Source organism: Cnephaeus nilssonii, assembly GCF_951640355.1.
Source record: "Cnephaeus nilssonii genome assembly, chromosome: 8".
Taxonomy (NCBI): domain Eukaryota; kingdom Metazoa; phylum Chordata; class Mammalia; order Chiroptera; family Vespertilionidae; genus Cnephaeus; species Cnephaeus nilssonii.
The window spans coordinates 7,735,234-7,751,665 of record NC_137079.1 but is presented as its reverse complement, the minus strand read 5'-3'; the positions used below and the strand labels follow the sequence as shown (position 1 = coordinate 7,751,665).

The 16,432-nt window shown below is 43.4% G+C and overlaps 1 protein-coding gene across 3 annotated transcripts; it reads right to left on the bottom strand.

Moving 5' to 3' along the window:
• Positions 1-10,292: 10,292 nt before the first annotated feature.
• On the bottom strand, positions 10,293-15,929 carry CDKN2AIP (CDKN2A interacting protein). Of its 3 annotated transcripts, none has more exons than XM_079778452.1 (3): positions 15,422-15,924; positions 14,844-14,974; positions 10,293-14,160 (listed from the first exon to the last, which is right to left on the bottom strand). In XM_079778452.1, the coding sequence occupies exons 1-3, from the start codon at positions 15,691-15,693 to the stop codon at positions 12,818-12,820; spliced, it is 1,746 nt and encodes a 581-aa protein (XP_079634578.1). In that variant the 5' UTR covers positions 15,694-15,924; the 3' UTR covers positions 10,293-12,817. The 3 variants fall into 3 exon arrangements, with proteins under 3 accessions (XP_079634578.1, XP_079634580.1, XP_079634579.1); XM_079778454.1 differs by having other exon boundaries at positions 14,022-14,160; positions 14,875-14,974; positions 15,422-15,928; XM_079778453.1 differs by having other exon boundaries at positions 14,058-14,974; positions 15,422-15,929.
• Between the last annotated feature and the right edge of the window lie 503 nt (positions 15,930-16,432).

The window sequence follows — 16,432 nt, the reverse complement described above, 5'->3', positions numbered from 1 at the left end:
CTCAATGTCAAGTTCTCCAGCCGAGCAGAAGGTTCAGAGAAAAGGCCCCCACCTGGTCCTCCCGTGGCTGGTGTTGGCATGGAAAACCCTGTTCCACTTGCTTGCATTCTTCCAGGGAGCTTCCAGAGACTCGAGACCGATCCCTTTCCTCACTCTTAGGGTCAAACAGCATGGAAACGTTTCAAGATGTTATCAACGTGATTTTTCCAAAACCCAAGAATCTTGTTACTTTGGAGTCAAAACATTTCTCCCAGGCCTCAGATACCTGCCCAGCTAGATCGTGTGATAAAGTGTTTGCTAAATAGTTTCTGCTGACCTTCTTTATCTACCAAAAATCCGGCTTACTGTGTTCTCAAAAGGAGGCGTCCCCTGTCAGTGCAGACACCAGGTTAGGAACGCTTCCTTTGCCAAGACCCCGATTCTCCTGTGTATCAGGAGGGGGATGTGCCCGTACCCAGGTCTCCACGGGTTTCAGAACACCCGCAAGCGAACTGGCCTTGGTTTACTTGCCGTGTACCCGTTTGTAAATCGCTCCGAACTCTGCGTTTCACCCCATGAGGTTTTTCCCTGAGGCCGCTCTGCGAGGAAAGTGTGTTGTGACATCCTCAGGCTTTCTTCGAGGGGAGGGGAAACTTCTTATGGAGCCATCCGTTGCCGCGACACCCTCAGCACAGACTGTGAACACAATTCCTTCAAGACAGACTGGTTCCCAGAAAGGAAAATACTCAAGGTATCTTGCTCTTTGCTTGTTCCAGGGGGATCTTTACCGCAGGCAAGTAAAGATTTATCACCATTTACAAATCTTACCAGCGCTACACTGTGATTATTTATTGGTAAAATCTGTTGACTCATCAACCTGAATAGAGAAACTATTGATTTTCAGTTCATGACACAAAACTTTTCAGCATCATGGGACATGTCATCATTACGTCAACTGATCATTCTATTGAAAGTGGAATCTTTTCCGTTTCTCCTATTGAATCTTTTCCTAGCATTTTACATGGTGGTCTTAGGATATTTTCACCAACTGTATGACTTCTCCTCTTCTGAGTAATAAGTTTGGCTACTAAATAGTTCCTTGAGCCTTTCTACTGAGTGTAACTTTAAAAAAAACAACAACACTGGACTCCCTTTATTTTGAGTTTCCAGTATTTACTTGAGAATCAGCGCCTTTATTATCAAACAGCTGTGATTTGTCGTTAGGGTCTTTTCAAATTTTTTGGCGGCGCTGCTACATTTTTAAGTTGTTTGACGACACACAATGGAGTAGGCAGCTTGGATTCCAGCCAGCCTAAACTCATCGGTAAGTAACTTTGTGTATTCTTTGTCTTGTTAGTGCAAAGACTCCGAAAGTTGTAATGGGTCTTACTTACAGAATTGTTCACAGGTGGAGGTCCAGAACGTTCCTCTTCAATCCCATGTATTTTCCTAAAATAATAGCCATATTGGACCATCAGCCATTTTAAAAAATCAAACACCAATATAAAACAGAAGCATAATTTAAAAAATAAAATGAGAAACACAAGCCAAAAAAAAGCTAACAATTTACGTCTCTTCACAATCCACATTTTTCTTCCTTTAGGTCATCAAAGCAGCAGGGATTGGGCAGCTGAGTCACAATGCATTCAAAAATGTCCTTCTTTAGAAAGGAAATTTCTCTCCAACATTCTACCTGGAGGAGCTTTCTTACTGCTGTCAGTCCGTGACGTGGGGAGATTGGGCGAGTTGCCATTCAGGATGGAGAGGCTGAAACCTTCTTCCCCTCTCCACTGCCCCTGAATAGTGCTGGCCAGTGATCAGATGGACTCCCTTATACAGTGTCAAAAACCCACTGAGAAGGGCTCCCGTGAACACTGGCCTGAAAGACAATTGATCATTGTGAGTGCTAGCATTGATTGCACAGTGCAAAGCTTTTTAAAGAATGATTTGTTTTCAATCACAGGCTCTTGTGGAACCCCTAATAACATCTTGCAGAACCCAGGGTTCCCTGGAATTCCAGTTGAGAACCCGTTCAAAGATAGTGCAGTTGGATGGGAGCTACTTTATTTATATTTAATCCTCATGAGGATATTCTTCCCATTGATTTCTAGAGAGTGGAAGGGAGGGAGGAGAGAGAGAGGAAACATTGATGTGAGACACATTGACTGGCCACCTCCCGCTCATGCCCACTGGGGCTGGGGAACCTGCAACCAAGGTACGTGCCTTTGACCAGGAATCAAACCCGTGAACCTTCCCTCCACAGGCTGACGCTCTAACCACTGAGCAAAATCAGCCAGGGTAGGGACTAGTTTATTTTATTTTTTTAATTTTTATTTCTTTTAAAATATTTATTGTTCAGATTATTACAGTTGTTCATCTTTTTCCCCCCACCCGGTTCCCACCCCACCCCATGCCCTTACCCTCCCCCCACTGTCCTCATCCATAGGTGTATGATTTTTTTTTAATTTAATAAATCTTTATTGTTCAGATTATTACAATTGTTCCTCTTTTTTCCCCCCCATAGCTCCCCTCCACCCGGTTCCGCCCCCCCCCCACCCTCTGCCCTTACCTCCCTGCCACTGTCCTCATCCATAGGTGTACGATTTTTGTCCAGTCTCTTCCCGCACCCCCACACCCCTTTCCCCCCAAGAATTGTCAGTCCACTCCCTTTTTATGCCCCTGATTCTATTATATTCACCAGTTTATTCTGTTCATCAGATTTTTTATTCACTTGATTTTTAGATTCACTTGTTGATAGACATGTATTTGTTGTTCATAATTTTTATCTTTACCTTTTTATTCTTCTTCCTCTTCTTAAAGAATACCTTTCAGCATTTCATATAATACTGGTTTGGTGTTGATGAACTCCTTTAGCTTTTTCTTATCTGTGAAGCTCTTTATCTGACATTCAATTCTGAATGATAGCTTTGCTGGGTAGAGTAATCTTGGTTGTAGGTTCTTGCTATTCATCACTTGGAATATTTCTTGCCACTCCCGTCTGGCCTGCATAGTTTCTGTTGAGAAATCAGCTGACAATTGTATGGGTGCTCCCTTGTAGGTAACTAACTGTTTTTCTCTTGCTGCTTTTAATATTCTCTCTTTGTCTTTTGCTTTTGGCATTTTAATTATGATGTGTCTTGGTGTGGTCCTCTTTGGATTCCTTTTGTTTGGGGTTCTGTGCGCTTCCTGGACTTGTAAGTCTATTTCTTTCACCAGGTGGGGGAAGTTTTCTGTCATTATTTCTTCAAATAGGTTTTCAGTATCTTGCTCTCTCTCTTCTTCTGGCACCCCAATAATTCTGATGTTGGTATGCTTGAAGTTGTCCCAGAGGCTCCTTACACTATCTTCATATTTTTGGATTCTTTTTTCTTTTTTCTTTTCCGGTTGGGTGTTTTTTGCTTCTTTGTATTTCAAATCTTTGACTTGATTCTTGCGATCCTTTAGTCTGCTGTTGGATCTCTGTATATTATTTTTTATTTCAGTCAGTGTGTGCTTAATTTCTAGTTGGTCCTTTTTCATATCCTCGAGGGTCTCACTAAATTTATCAGCCTTTTCTAGGAAGTTCTTGAAAAACCTTATAACCATCGTTTTGAACTCTATATCCAGTAGTTTGCTTTTCTCCATTTCTTTCATTTGTGACCTGTTTCTTTGTCTCCGCATTTTGGCTGCTTCCCTGAGTTGATAGAGTGGCTTTGTGTGCTAGGTGCACTATAGGGCCCAGTGGCTCAGCCTCCCCAGTTACCTGAGGTGGACACTCTTGGTGCACCCCTTTGTGGACTGTGTGCACAGTCTTGTTGTAGTTAAGCCTTGATTGTTGTTGGTATCACTGGGAGGAATTGACCGCCAGGCCAATTGGCTGTGAGGATCAGCTGTGTCTACGATGGGAGAACTTCTGTGCTGGAGACACCCTTATGAGACAAGACTTGCTTCATTGGGGCTTTGGTGCTCACTGAGTCTGCCCCCTGAGTGTGTCCCTTATGGATCTGAGGAGTTGTAAACTGGATGGTCCTACTCTGACCCCTGGGTACACTGGCTCTTGGATCTCCAAGGAGGTGCTAATTTAGCCTCTGCCTGAGGCCACCCAGCAGGAGCTATGGAGAGAACTGCAGATTCCTCTTCTTTGTTTGGGTTTTGGAGGTGCCCAGATGAGGCCCAGCTGTGAAACTACCAGGCCTTTCATGCAAGCTGCTGTGGGGACTTGGGCCTTCTTTTGGATGTTCTGGGTTTCTCTGACTCAGCTGCAGTTTGTTAGGTAAGTTTAGATTTCAAAGGACCAGGCCATTCATATGCAAAAGCCTCTGCACACAGCTTGGATGGGGCAGAGTCTCAGGGTGGAGCAAACAGCAATGGCTTCCCGTCAGCCCTGCCCTAAGAGGCCCCTGGGTCTCAGTGTCCTTTGGTAATTGCTGCAAGCACCTCTGAGAGGAAGCCGCCCTCGAGTTCTGCCCGCTGCCAGACAGTCCAGTTTCTCCCTGTATGAGTCTGGGTTCCCAGAGTCTTGCCCGGAACTGGAGTTCAGAGCAGTCAGGAGCTTGTGTCTCCCTGCGGATGGAAAAAGCCAGCTGCGTACTCAGTTGCCAGCCCTCTCCGCACGTGTACCTCCGTACCTCTGCCTTTACTTCCGCAGCTCCTCTGAGTCTCAGTGTGCTTTTCTCTTCCCTTCTAGTTGTAGAATTTCCACTCAGCCAGCCTTCCTGTGGTTCTGGATGATGTCCGCTTTGTCTTTTAGTTGTAGTTTTGAAGTGGTTGTGCGAAGTGGCAAGTTCAGGTGTTTACCTATGCCGCCATCTTGGTTTCTCCTTGGGACTAGTTTATTGATGTGGTCAGGTGCCTTCTGAATTGAGACCTGAAGGATGTGAGCTACCAGGCCTTTCATCAATCAGGGTCTTAATCTTAGACTCCAGTTTCTTTCAAAGTTTATGTTTTATTCATTCTCCTCATTGTTTTCGGTAATGGAAAACATTCAGGTGTGGGTTGAAATGGATTTGAATATATAAAAGCAGGGTTCCTCTTTGTTGGCTTTCTATCTGAAGACAGGGAAGCTCCAGCATTCAGGGAAGCCTCAAGCAGTCACTAGTTTTTTTGTAGGTGCTTTTTTATGTGTAAGGGTGGTGGTGCTGCATCACATAACCGCAGTGTGGTACATATACACATATGTATATATAACATGACTGTGTGTGTGTGTGTGTGTGTGTGTGTGTGTGTGTGTGTGCGCGTGCGCGCTCATGTGGTTTTAGAGGCTGAGAAATCCCAGGATCTGCAGCCTGCAGGCTGGAGACCCAGGATAGCCCATGGTTCCAGTCCGAGTCTGAAGATCTGAGAACCAGGATAGCAGATGGTATAAATTCCAATCCAAGTGCGAATCTGAAAGCAAGACTGCCGTCCCAGCTTGAACTCTCAGGCAAAGAGCAAATTCTCTCTACTCCACCTTTTTGTTTTACTCAGGCCTTCACTGGATTGGATGAGGCCAACAATGGCTTTCAAAGTCCGCAGATTCAAATGTTAATCTCTTCCCTCGCAGACACGCCCAGGATAATGTTTAACCAAATATCTGGGCACCTCTGTGGCCCAGGCAAGTTGATAAAATTAACCTTCACAACACAATTATGTATACTATTTCCAGATGATTGATTATGCATACTATTCCCAAATTCATTATTTATTATAGTTGATTATATTCTGTGTTTACCTTTGAACACTTAAAAATGTTTTGAAAGTGGTGGAACAATGAAATATATTCTTTCCAAATAAAGTCTTTCTTTGAACACATAAAATTGGGGCTTGTAAATTTTTTTAAACAATCTCTGATAATCTGGAGTGAAACATGCTGTTATGTTCCATATTATCTGGAGTGAATCATGCTGTCATGAACACTCCCTTTGACCTCTAGGATACTTGCAATGAAATTTTAGGTCTTTAATGTGATTTTTAAATGCCTGGGATGGATTTTACTGTTACGGCTATGAAGAATGTATAATCAAGTGTTTTAATAATTAGATGTGGCTTTTGGCTATTTGTCCAACCATACTTGAGAGCTGTAAATTTAAGATGTATTTTGCTCAGCAGTGAGAAGTTGATATTTAACCTTTAGAGGTCCGTCAGGCAGTAAGTAAACGAAGTTAGCCATGGAGCACTCATTTCACAGCTCTTCCCACACCCTGTAGCTTCATTGTGGCATAGTTGCAATTCTGTCCTGTCCACTGTGCCCCTGAAGTCATCTTAAAAAACTCAACTTGTTTGCCATTGCAGCTGAGATTTTCCTTCCATTACTTGACTCTTAAGAGAAAGTCTTTCTCACTTAAGGACACCTGGCCCTGGAGGCTCCTTTATTAGACCTTTAGGATTCCATGGCAGTGAGTACTTGTGATCAGACATCGTTTAAAGTAAGTAGATCAGTCTTTCAGCAATTACCGAGCGCACGGCAGAACTCATTTTTAAGCTGTGCCACTTTCTATACTGTATCTTGCTCAGAAGCAAGACAGTCAAGTTATTTGTGAAGTTAGAAAGCCAACATTTTAAAGATAAATAGTGGTGGTGGTAAATTCAGACCTCTGTGTGGTAGGCAGAATAACGGACCCCCAAAGAGATCCATGTCCTAATCCCTAGAACCTGTGAATATGCTGTTACATGGCAAAGGAGAATTAATATTGCAGACAATTAATAAAGCTGGTCAGATAACCTTAAAATCTGGAGGTTATCTGTGTGAACCCAATATAATCAATCACAGGGGTCCGTATAAGTAGAAAAGGGAGGCAACAAAAGTGGAAGAGAGGCAGGGAAGTCAGGGTCAGAAGAAGGTGTGACGGCAGCAGGAAGATCAGTGTGATGCAAGGTGAGGCCTCAACCCACCATTGCCAGCTTTGCAGACAGGAAGAGGACCCTGAGCCCAGGAATGCAAGCAGCCTCCGGAGGCTGGAAATGGAAGGAAGCAGGTTCTCCCTCAGCCTCCAGAAGGGAAGCCAGAGCTGCCAATACCTTGATTTGAGCCCAGGGACACCCAGGTTGGATCTAACCTTCAAGTTTGTATTGGTTAAGTCCCAGAATTTGTGGCAATTTGTTAAGCAACAATAGCAAATCAATATGCTGTTAATGTTACTTTAGTTCGTCTACTGTAGGCCAAGGCTCAGTTGGGAAACTTGGCTTTGATATATGGTGGCATGGATTCCCTTACAATAAAAAGGGATAGATATTTAAATTCTAAAAAACCACCAAAGTCTACAAAAAATTCACAAATCTGTTTCTTGGGAACAGAGTTGACCTGACCTTTTATTATTTTCTATGTACCACGCTTCCCCTCTTGCTTTATACTGACAGAGATCAAAAGGGGTCAGCAATTTTTGTGTTGTTTTTTTACCCCCAAAATTCTCCCAGAACCAACATCACATTGAAATTTATAGGGTGTCTGACTTCTGAAGTATTATCTCCTGTGGTTGCAGACAGTAAACATCTTAAAATCTTTAGGCACTGACATTAGCTTACGTCAGCAAAAGGTGACAACCAAGAAAAAAAAATTAATGGAGCCAAGAAAAAGATGAAAGGGAAACTGAGCAAGAGAGGGTAGGTTTACATCAAATGTATAGCAAACGGTGTAATTGAGGGACAATATCTGTAGGAGACCACAAAGCAGACGTGAGTTTTATTCCATTCTTGAGCTGACAATTCTTCATCTGCCTGGTTCCTGAAATTCCTCCAAGGTCTGTGAGTAGAGAGAAAAAAAATCCTTAACCTAACTCAAGCAGCCTTACTTCACTTGATGTAATTTTATTTTAGGTTACCGTCTTGAAATAATTCTCTATATAGGAGAATGTTGGAAAAAGTAATTTGTTATTGAGCATTTATAGTGCCCCCAGCATCAACAAATAACTTTAGCATATGCTACCTCCAAGAAGTTTGTTAGAATTTATATGCTATCCATGCTTCACAGAACCAATATTTAATTCAAATTACTTTAAAATGTGTATTTTGATTTCAGAGAGGAAGGGAGAGGGAGAGTATAGAAATATCAATGATGAGAATCATTGATCAGCCACTTCCTGAATAACCCCCCACTAGGGATCGAGCCTGCAACCTGGGCATGTGCCCTGACCAGGAATCAAACTGACCTCCTGGTTCATACATAGGTCAACGCTCAACCACTGAGCCACGCTGGCCAGGCTCAAATTATTTCTTAAAAGTAAGATTTTTCTCATAAGTTTACTCATATGGCAATTGCAGGGATTCCCAAACTCCAAGGGACATTATCCATTGTATCAAATAATATCCATTGTATTTCATGTGAATGGTGCCCCCTGGTGTTGTGCAGCTCAATGGCTCTGTATTTAAGTTCCTGATGCCTTCGGTATTTCTTACTCAAGCCTCTTCCTTTTTCTCTTGGAACTTCCTAGAGAGTGATGCATTCTTTACTAGTATAGTTGGGGTAAACCAGGGAGGCTCATTAAATGAAAATTGTCAGTACTCCCACCGCTGCAATTCGGACACAAGTGAAGTTCATGTTGTAGAGTAAGTCAGGACCCACCGTCTCAAATGCCTGCTTCCCTTTACACTTGTCAAAACCTCCCAGGGCTGGAATGAGCGGACTTTCACTTCCTCACTATCTCTGGTAGGGACTTCTGTAGTCACATTATCCTTCTCTTTTCCTATGAGTCATAATAGGAAATGACTGCTAACAAATGTGAATCGCAGGGGAAAGGAATAATTTCAAAATAGTATTCTTATTTTACTTGTATTTCTCTTGTTAATTGCATTTATTCAAAGTTTTGAAACCTGAGTACAGAAAGGTGCACATGCTTTACCCCATATTGATTTCCAAACTGCAGGTTATTATGTGTGATAACTCCCTCATTAAGTATGGTCTTCCACCACAGTGCAGATAAACTATGAACGCCTAACATGGACCTATATTAGTTTTGATTTCACGTGAACCATGTCTTCCTTAGCTAGTGTAGAAAAGTATTTAAAAAGCAAATGGTGAAGAGCAATGAGGATTATGTTTCAACTGCTGATTACATCTTTAACTGTAAATTGTTCCTTTGCATTCTACAAGTACACTGTCTAGGAAATATTTTGCAATGATTATTTCAGATACATATTTGAGTAGTTACTTCTTTAGAAGTTTCCTAATTTAAATAAATTTTTTCCAAATTTCCTGTGTAATTACACTTATTTTCTGCAACATAGGAAACAAATATGGGACAGCATGTCTCACTGATATTTACATTCAGTGCCCCAAATTAGAACCAAGTCATTGTTCATCTTCTCTTCAACATTTACCAGTTCTGTGAACTGAGGGAAACAATTCATAACGGTCATCAGTTCCCTCATTTGTAACACACAACCAATACCAACCCACCCGACAGGCTTTGGAAAGCCTTAAATAACACGTGCAAAAACATCAACATATTGTGGGTATTCAATAAACAGTAGCTATTCACAGGTGAGTTCTTGAATTGCTGATAGTTCTGTTTTTTGACCTATGTAAATGTTATATGGACATTCAATTAATAATTGGACGAAATATATAAATGGACCTCATGGACTCCTATATTTCACAATTAAAAATGAATGGTAGCTTTTAGTGTTATTTAATGTTAATTTATGTAATGGTCCCTTAAGCCTGACCTGAGTCCCTACTAATTACAAATTCTAATAGGGCATATTACTTAAAAATAGATTAGTTTCATTTTGTAGTAAACAGATGACTTTCCTCTTACATCCACTCTCTGTTGCAGAAGGAAGCTGGCTGTCTACACTGGGCCTCCTAGTTGCTAACCCCACTCCTGCTCATAGTCCAGAGGTGTTGCAGGAATTGAGAATGGGAAGTAGGAATGATGTAGCCTCATGACAGTTATCCCAGCCAATGGCAGCACCAGCAGCCCCCAAGAACTTGGGTTAAAAACTCACGACACCACCATTCTTCAAAGTCTACTTTCTAACTTTTTTAAAAATATATTTTTATTGACTTCAGGGAGGAAGGAAGAAAGAGAAACATTAACGAGAGAATCATTGATCAGCTGCCTCCTGCACACCTACTGGGGATCAAGCCCAAAACCCTGGCATGTGCCCTTGACCAGAATTGAACCTGGGACCCTTCAGTCTGCGGGCTGATGCTCTATCCACTGAGCCAAACCAGCTAGGGCCCAACTTTCTAACTTTACCATTAAAAAAAAAGAAAATTCTGATTTTAACAATGTTAAGAAAAATCGATCTTGTTTTTGTTTCCCGTCTTAATAACCTATTTTACTCACTAAACCTGATTGCAAACTATTTTAGGATTTATTTTATTGATTTTTTACAGAGAGGAAGGGAGAGGGATAGAGTCAGAAACATCAGTGGGAGAGAAACATCGATCAGCTGCCTCCTGCACACCTCCTACTGGGGATGTGCACGCAACCAAGGTACATGCCCTTGACCGGAATCGAACCTGGGACCTTTCAGTCCGCAGGCCGACGCTCTATCCGAGCCAAACCAGTTAGGGCTATTTTAGGATTTTTAAAAACAAACTTCAACTGCACCCATAAGGGATAATTCCCTAGTTGAGAATATTCAAGACAGGCAAGTACTAAGGAGAAGCATTAATAAAGAGCTACTGATGTGACTCATTTCAAGGAACCGAAGCTTTGAAGATGTGGTCACTAACAATTAACTAGCTGAAAATCAGTCTGAGGGGGATTTTCAAAAACTTTACCATTTGGAGAAGGTAAGCAACACAACATAGTGTAAAAGCTTGGGCTCTGGAATCAGGGGTTTGAAATTGATCTTTGACCAAATTACTTTTTTCAGTTTCTTCATCTGAAAAATGGGCCAAATGAGCACAGCTACTCATAAGGCTGTGAGGAAATCAGAACACATGTCTAAGCAGTTAATAAACTAAGGAATACTGCATTACAGTGGGCACTTGCAGTATATTACCTTGCTTAATCTTCAATGCGCTCTGGGGCAGCTATTAGTCCTACTTTACAGATGACGTTTAAAGGCTCAAGTCCCAGAGGGAGCCTAGATTCTCAATACGATTCCCAAGTTTGCTTTCTTCTGCACTATACTATCTTAAAGAATTACAAAGTATGCATTTTTCTTAAATCATGAATTCTTTAAAAATTTCAAGGGATTGAAGCTTTTAATAAGTTTATAGCAAGTAAATGTTTAAAAATTAAACAGTATTTGTTTTTACACTAAGCAGCTCCCTCCAATTCTACCATATCAAAAGGTTACTAGAATTTAAAATATTTTCAATAACCTTTAACTTGAAACAAGCCAATTTAGGAATTTACCAAACTACCTAGATACATTATAGAAATTTATTCTTTGTAATATTTGGCTCATTTTTCTGACAATCGTCGTCCAACAAAATACACATTCCAAGAATAAGAAAAGCGAGGTAATTAAAAGTGCTTCCACTCATTCATGTTATTGCTTCTCACAACCCATTTATAGAATATGGAGATAACGTCGATATAAAATTTAACATTCTCAAGTCATTCATTTTTAAACGTTATCTGGTGAAACAGAAACAACTCTGATTATTTCAAGTACATAAAGTATCCTTATCTATTATTTCTAGAATATAAAATAAAAATAACTTCTACATATTTAAATTGTGCTACTTATGTTCTGTTTACCTATTCTAATATTACTGGCATGAGAAAGGTCATTTCTTGATTTTTCTCTTACATTATCACTATTACTGCTCAATTTGCAGTATCTCAAAAGCCAGAAGAAAAGCCACAAAGATAACAAGACATCTTGGGCCACTGAAGAAAAATGAAACAATATATCACAATGGAATAATACAATTAGAATCACCCAAGACACAAAAACAGGATTCCATTTCATGACTAACAAAGGTATGTCAATTGAACAAGCTCATTAAAGAGCTGAGCATGGCTCTCTATTCTTCCCTGTATTAAGATTTGTAAACAAAAGACCATCCAGTTCTAGATTGGCCAACTGTACCTTCTCTATTCATAAAGTTGTATATCAGCTATGAAAAACTACTCGGTTGTAATTTACAATGACTAATAGCAGGAAGTTTATTTGTAGGAATTAGTTCTGACTTAAGGGGAAAAAAAACACAACTTCTTGAAAAGGTAAAATAGCTTAAAGCATTTAATATCTAAACAAATCAATCTGTTAATAGCAGTAGTCACAAAATATGTTTAATATAGAAACCCACATTTGTCTTAAGAAAAAGTGTAAATTGTATTTTACCTCAAAACATAAATTATTAACCCACTTAAAGAATCTGCAGTGGTCAAAATCATGAATTTTAAACAACCTCAGAATAAAATAACCTTAAGTACTTTATACTGCTTTATAGCTAAAAAATGCTTACAACTTCTCATAAAAATAGTCTGAGGCAACTATTTTTTCTTTTATTATTTAACAGACACATTCAACATTATGGGCAACATTCTTAAAACCTTAAGCTTCAGACTTTCAAATACTATGGTCCCCTTTTCTTGATGTGGGAGGTTTAGTCCGCTAGGAAAAAAAAAAGCATGGTAGACAACTTAATGTAATTTCACCAAATCAAAAGCAGTACAAAAGTTTTAAGACTCTACAGAACTACACACCGTACCTAATGCATCATTAAAAATAGAAGACAGTATTTCCCTCAGCAAATAAAACAGCATACTGGTATGCTGTTAATGCGTATCTTTTAATGTGCACTGTCATTCATAAGTTATTTACAACTTCTACTGTGTGAAGAGAACTAGAATGTAAATTTTCTGCAAAACTGGAAAAAAGCGATACAAAATTTGTGAAAGCCTGTTTATATGATACAAAAGTCAGTTTTTCTCTTCCAATACCAGATACTGTATGCGGTGATATTTTGCACATATTATAGTAACTCTTGAGGATGTTTTAATGCTGGAGGTAAGTTTACAGGCCTTGATTCTTCATCAAGCAGCACTAGGTCTTCTATTTCACTGCCTCTGTACTTCCTTTTACATATTTTTACTACCACCTTTTTCTTGAGAAATACCTTTAATGCTTCTCTTGATGCAACTGCTTTTGCATTTTCTTTGCTTTTTCCACAGCCAGTGCCCAAATACACAGACTTGCATCTCAATTCACAAACAATACTTTCTTGAGAGCTCTTACTCTGAGGCAGATCGGCCAGTTCTTTTAGCGGGACAAAAAACACATCCAGTGTTGCTTTCAGAGCCTCAATAGCCGCGTTTAAGAGCTCTCCGTGATTCACACTGGGACTAAAGCCACCAACAGCTACCAACTTCCACGCCACCGTTTTATACAGTCTATTGAAAAAAGGTTGCTTCTGTTTCACATCTTCATTGGTTAACTTGCAGTACGAGAATCTGACAGAACTCTCACTCGACTGGGAAGTACTTTTAGAAGGCAACTGGGATGTGCTAGTCTGAGAACTACTCTTAGAAGCCAGTTGGGACACACCTGCTAAGGAAGTGCTTTTGGAAACCAGAGATCCACTGGCCTGTGGGCTGCTCTTAGCAGCTAACAGCGATGCAGCTACCTGCGAAGTGCTTTTGGAAGTCAGCATTGATGTGTTTACTGACGTGCTGTTCTTGGGAGTTAGTAAGGATGTGCCTGATGCAGAACTGTTTTTAGAAACCGATGGTGAAACGTTTGCCTCTGCACTGGTTTTGGAAGTTAACCCACTTGAAGCTGTCTCTGAACTAGGTTTAGAAGACAACAGTGGCAACTCTACTTCTGCGCTTCCCGAGGAGCCCAACAATGGCACCTCAACCTCTGAGATGCTTGGAGAAGCTGAGACGGAAGAGCCTTCCAAAGCACTCTTTTTAGGTGATCCACTTTGCTGACGGGAATCAGTGGCCTGGGTCACATGACTATTCACACTGGATTTCAACAACGAAGAAACAATCGATGCTGAACCATGTTTATCTGGGGCTTCTGACTCAGAAGCCTTTCCAGACCCTGCTGCTGTTACCTGAGAGGAAATGCTGCTCTGGCTGGAAGCTGACTGATCGCCATCACTTGGAGAGCTACTCTGATCTGAGGTGCCAAAGCTCCGAGTGGAGTTCCCACCACTCTCTGATTTGGTAGAGGACCCCGTACACACTGAGTTGTTTTCCTGCTGAGCTGATGCGTGTTCTGTTTTGGCAGAAATCTTTGCATGATCTTGCTCAACTGCAGAATTGTTACTTCCTTCTACAACTCGTTTTTTCGTTGGCTCTTCTACCCCTTCTAAAAAAAAAGAAAAGGAAAACAGATATGTGACTAGTCCACCTCATACACATCAGCTAAAAATTTAGAAGACAGATACTCATTAAAATAAAGGCACAAGGCAAATATATTTTAGAACCAGTAGTTTCTTTAAAACGGGTGGAATAGCCTTGGCCAGTGTGGTTTAGTTGGTTGGAGCTTCATCCAGTACATCAAAAGCTGGCTGGTTTGATTCCCCGTCAGGACACATCTCAGGCTGCAGGTTCAATCCCAGTCAGGGTGCGTGTGATCTGATCAGCAACCGATGGATGTTTCTCTCTCTCTCTCTCTCTCCCCCTTCCTCTCTCTAAAATCAATTAAAAAAAAAAAAAAAAAAAAAGGCGGCCTTCCCCGGTCCCTTAATTTAAAAATAAACAAAACATGTGAAATAACTTCATTAATTTCTTAAACAGCACTGAAGAGCATCATTCATTTCTAATATCAAAAAATCAACAGCAAAGACATTTGACACTTCAAAATCTAAAACCAGTTAAAGGAAAACTATCAAATTCAGAGCCTAAAACACAGACACACAATTCAGTTTTGACATTTCACTTGATCAACATTATATAAATGCCAGACCGTTAAAAAGTAGTAACAATTCCTAATGATATCAAACTTATATTCTAAACTCCTATGTATGTTCACATCTATGATCTGCTAACCATTGCTACTTGATATCCCTCTTTTCTTCACCTTGGCAACCAGTTCGTCTCGTGTGGTATGGATTGGAGCATCTGTCACTTTGATGCCTTCAGCCATACTAAGTATTTTATCCATAACTTTTTGAGGGTACCTGGAAAAGAAGGAAAAGCCACTTTTAAGAGGTGTTTTTTCTCTAAGCTACTACTTCTGGGGTGCCAAACAGGCCGCAGGAACGGCATTTCCTGGTTGCAATGGAGAAAGTGTAACCAACCGCCGGGCACTTTCCCGGAACCTCAGGAACCTCAGGAGCCAGTGCGCCGGCGTCTGGGGGGCGGGCCCCTCCGGATCCCCCGTAAACTCGGTGCCGGTCCCCAAGAGGGTCGTCCGCCAACAACTCCGCCAGCAGCGCCCCCACCCAAGCGGGGCACCCACGGACCGCTCGGCACGTCGGCTTCCGGCAGGTTCGCCCTTCTTACCCTAGAGGGCAGGCGGCCCCGCCATTCCCGCGCTCCCCCTTCCCCTCCCCGCAGCGGGCCCCGGGCCGCCGCCGGGGCCGAAGACAAAACCCGGGGCTGCTCGGGGGCGCGCCCCCACTCACCGGCACCCGAGGAAGACGTGGTTGGCCCAGGCCATGGAGAAGGAGATGAGCTGCTGCAGCTGCCGGCCGCGGGCGCCGCTCTCGGCGTCGGCAGCTTCCTCCGCGGCCGTGGGGGCCGCGCCGGCCGCGGGGGCCAGGTCCCCGGCATTGCGGAGCAGGAACTCCCGGCGGTGGCGCCAGTGTTTGTCCGTCTCGCCGTCGCAGCGCAGCGCCTCCACCCAGGCGGCCGCCCGCGGGTTCTGGCTCAGGAACTCCGACACCTCCTGCGCCATGTTGGGCCTGCAGGTCGCGGAGGCCGCGAGCGGACGCGGCGCCGGGAGCGAGGCGGGGGCGCCGGGCGAGCGGCCCTGTCACTGCGGCCTGCACCGCCGGCCCTCCGGAGAACGCCCCTCAGGAGGCCCCGGCCCCAAACAACAGCGCCCGAGCCGCCGATCCGCCCACTTCCGCCCGCCGCCGGCTCCTTCCCTTTTATAACCTCGCCGCCGCCGAGCGCGTGCGTCCTTCCGGCGCGGCTCTCCCAGGACGCTTTGCGGCGCGCGAGCCGCCGCGACGCCGAGACCCCGCCGGCGGCGGAGGGCGCTCCCTGGGGGCGGGGCGCGCGGGGCGGGGCGGCGGTGCTCGAGCTCCCGCCCGCGGGGGCGGGCCGCCTGGGGGTCCCTGGCGCCGGGACCGCGGCGCCGACCCGAGCGTTCGGCGGCCTTTGTGACGCCCGAGCTCCGCCGCCCTCCCCCGCGGGCCGCCTCGGCGCCGGGAGTCCTGGGTGCAGGGCGGCGGGTTCCCGGCCGGGCCAAGCCCTCCTCGGCGTGCGCCTCCGCCCGAGACGCTGGTTTTGAGCGGAGCCAACCCAAAAGCCCGCCTCCATTTCGTTTTAATTTAAATTCTTATTGTTGAAAGTATTACTTATGACTCTTTCCCCTTTGACCTCTCCGGGGCGGGGGACGATAACCTCGCCTCCCTCTTCGGATCCTGCCGGCTGCGCTCCGAGCGCTGCGTTGGAGGGAGACCCGCGCG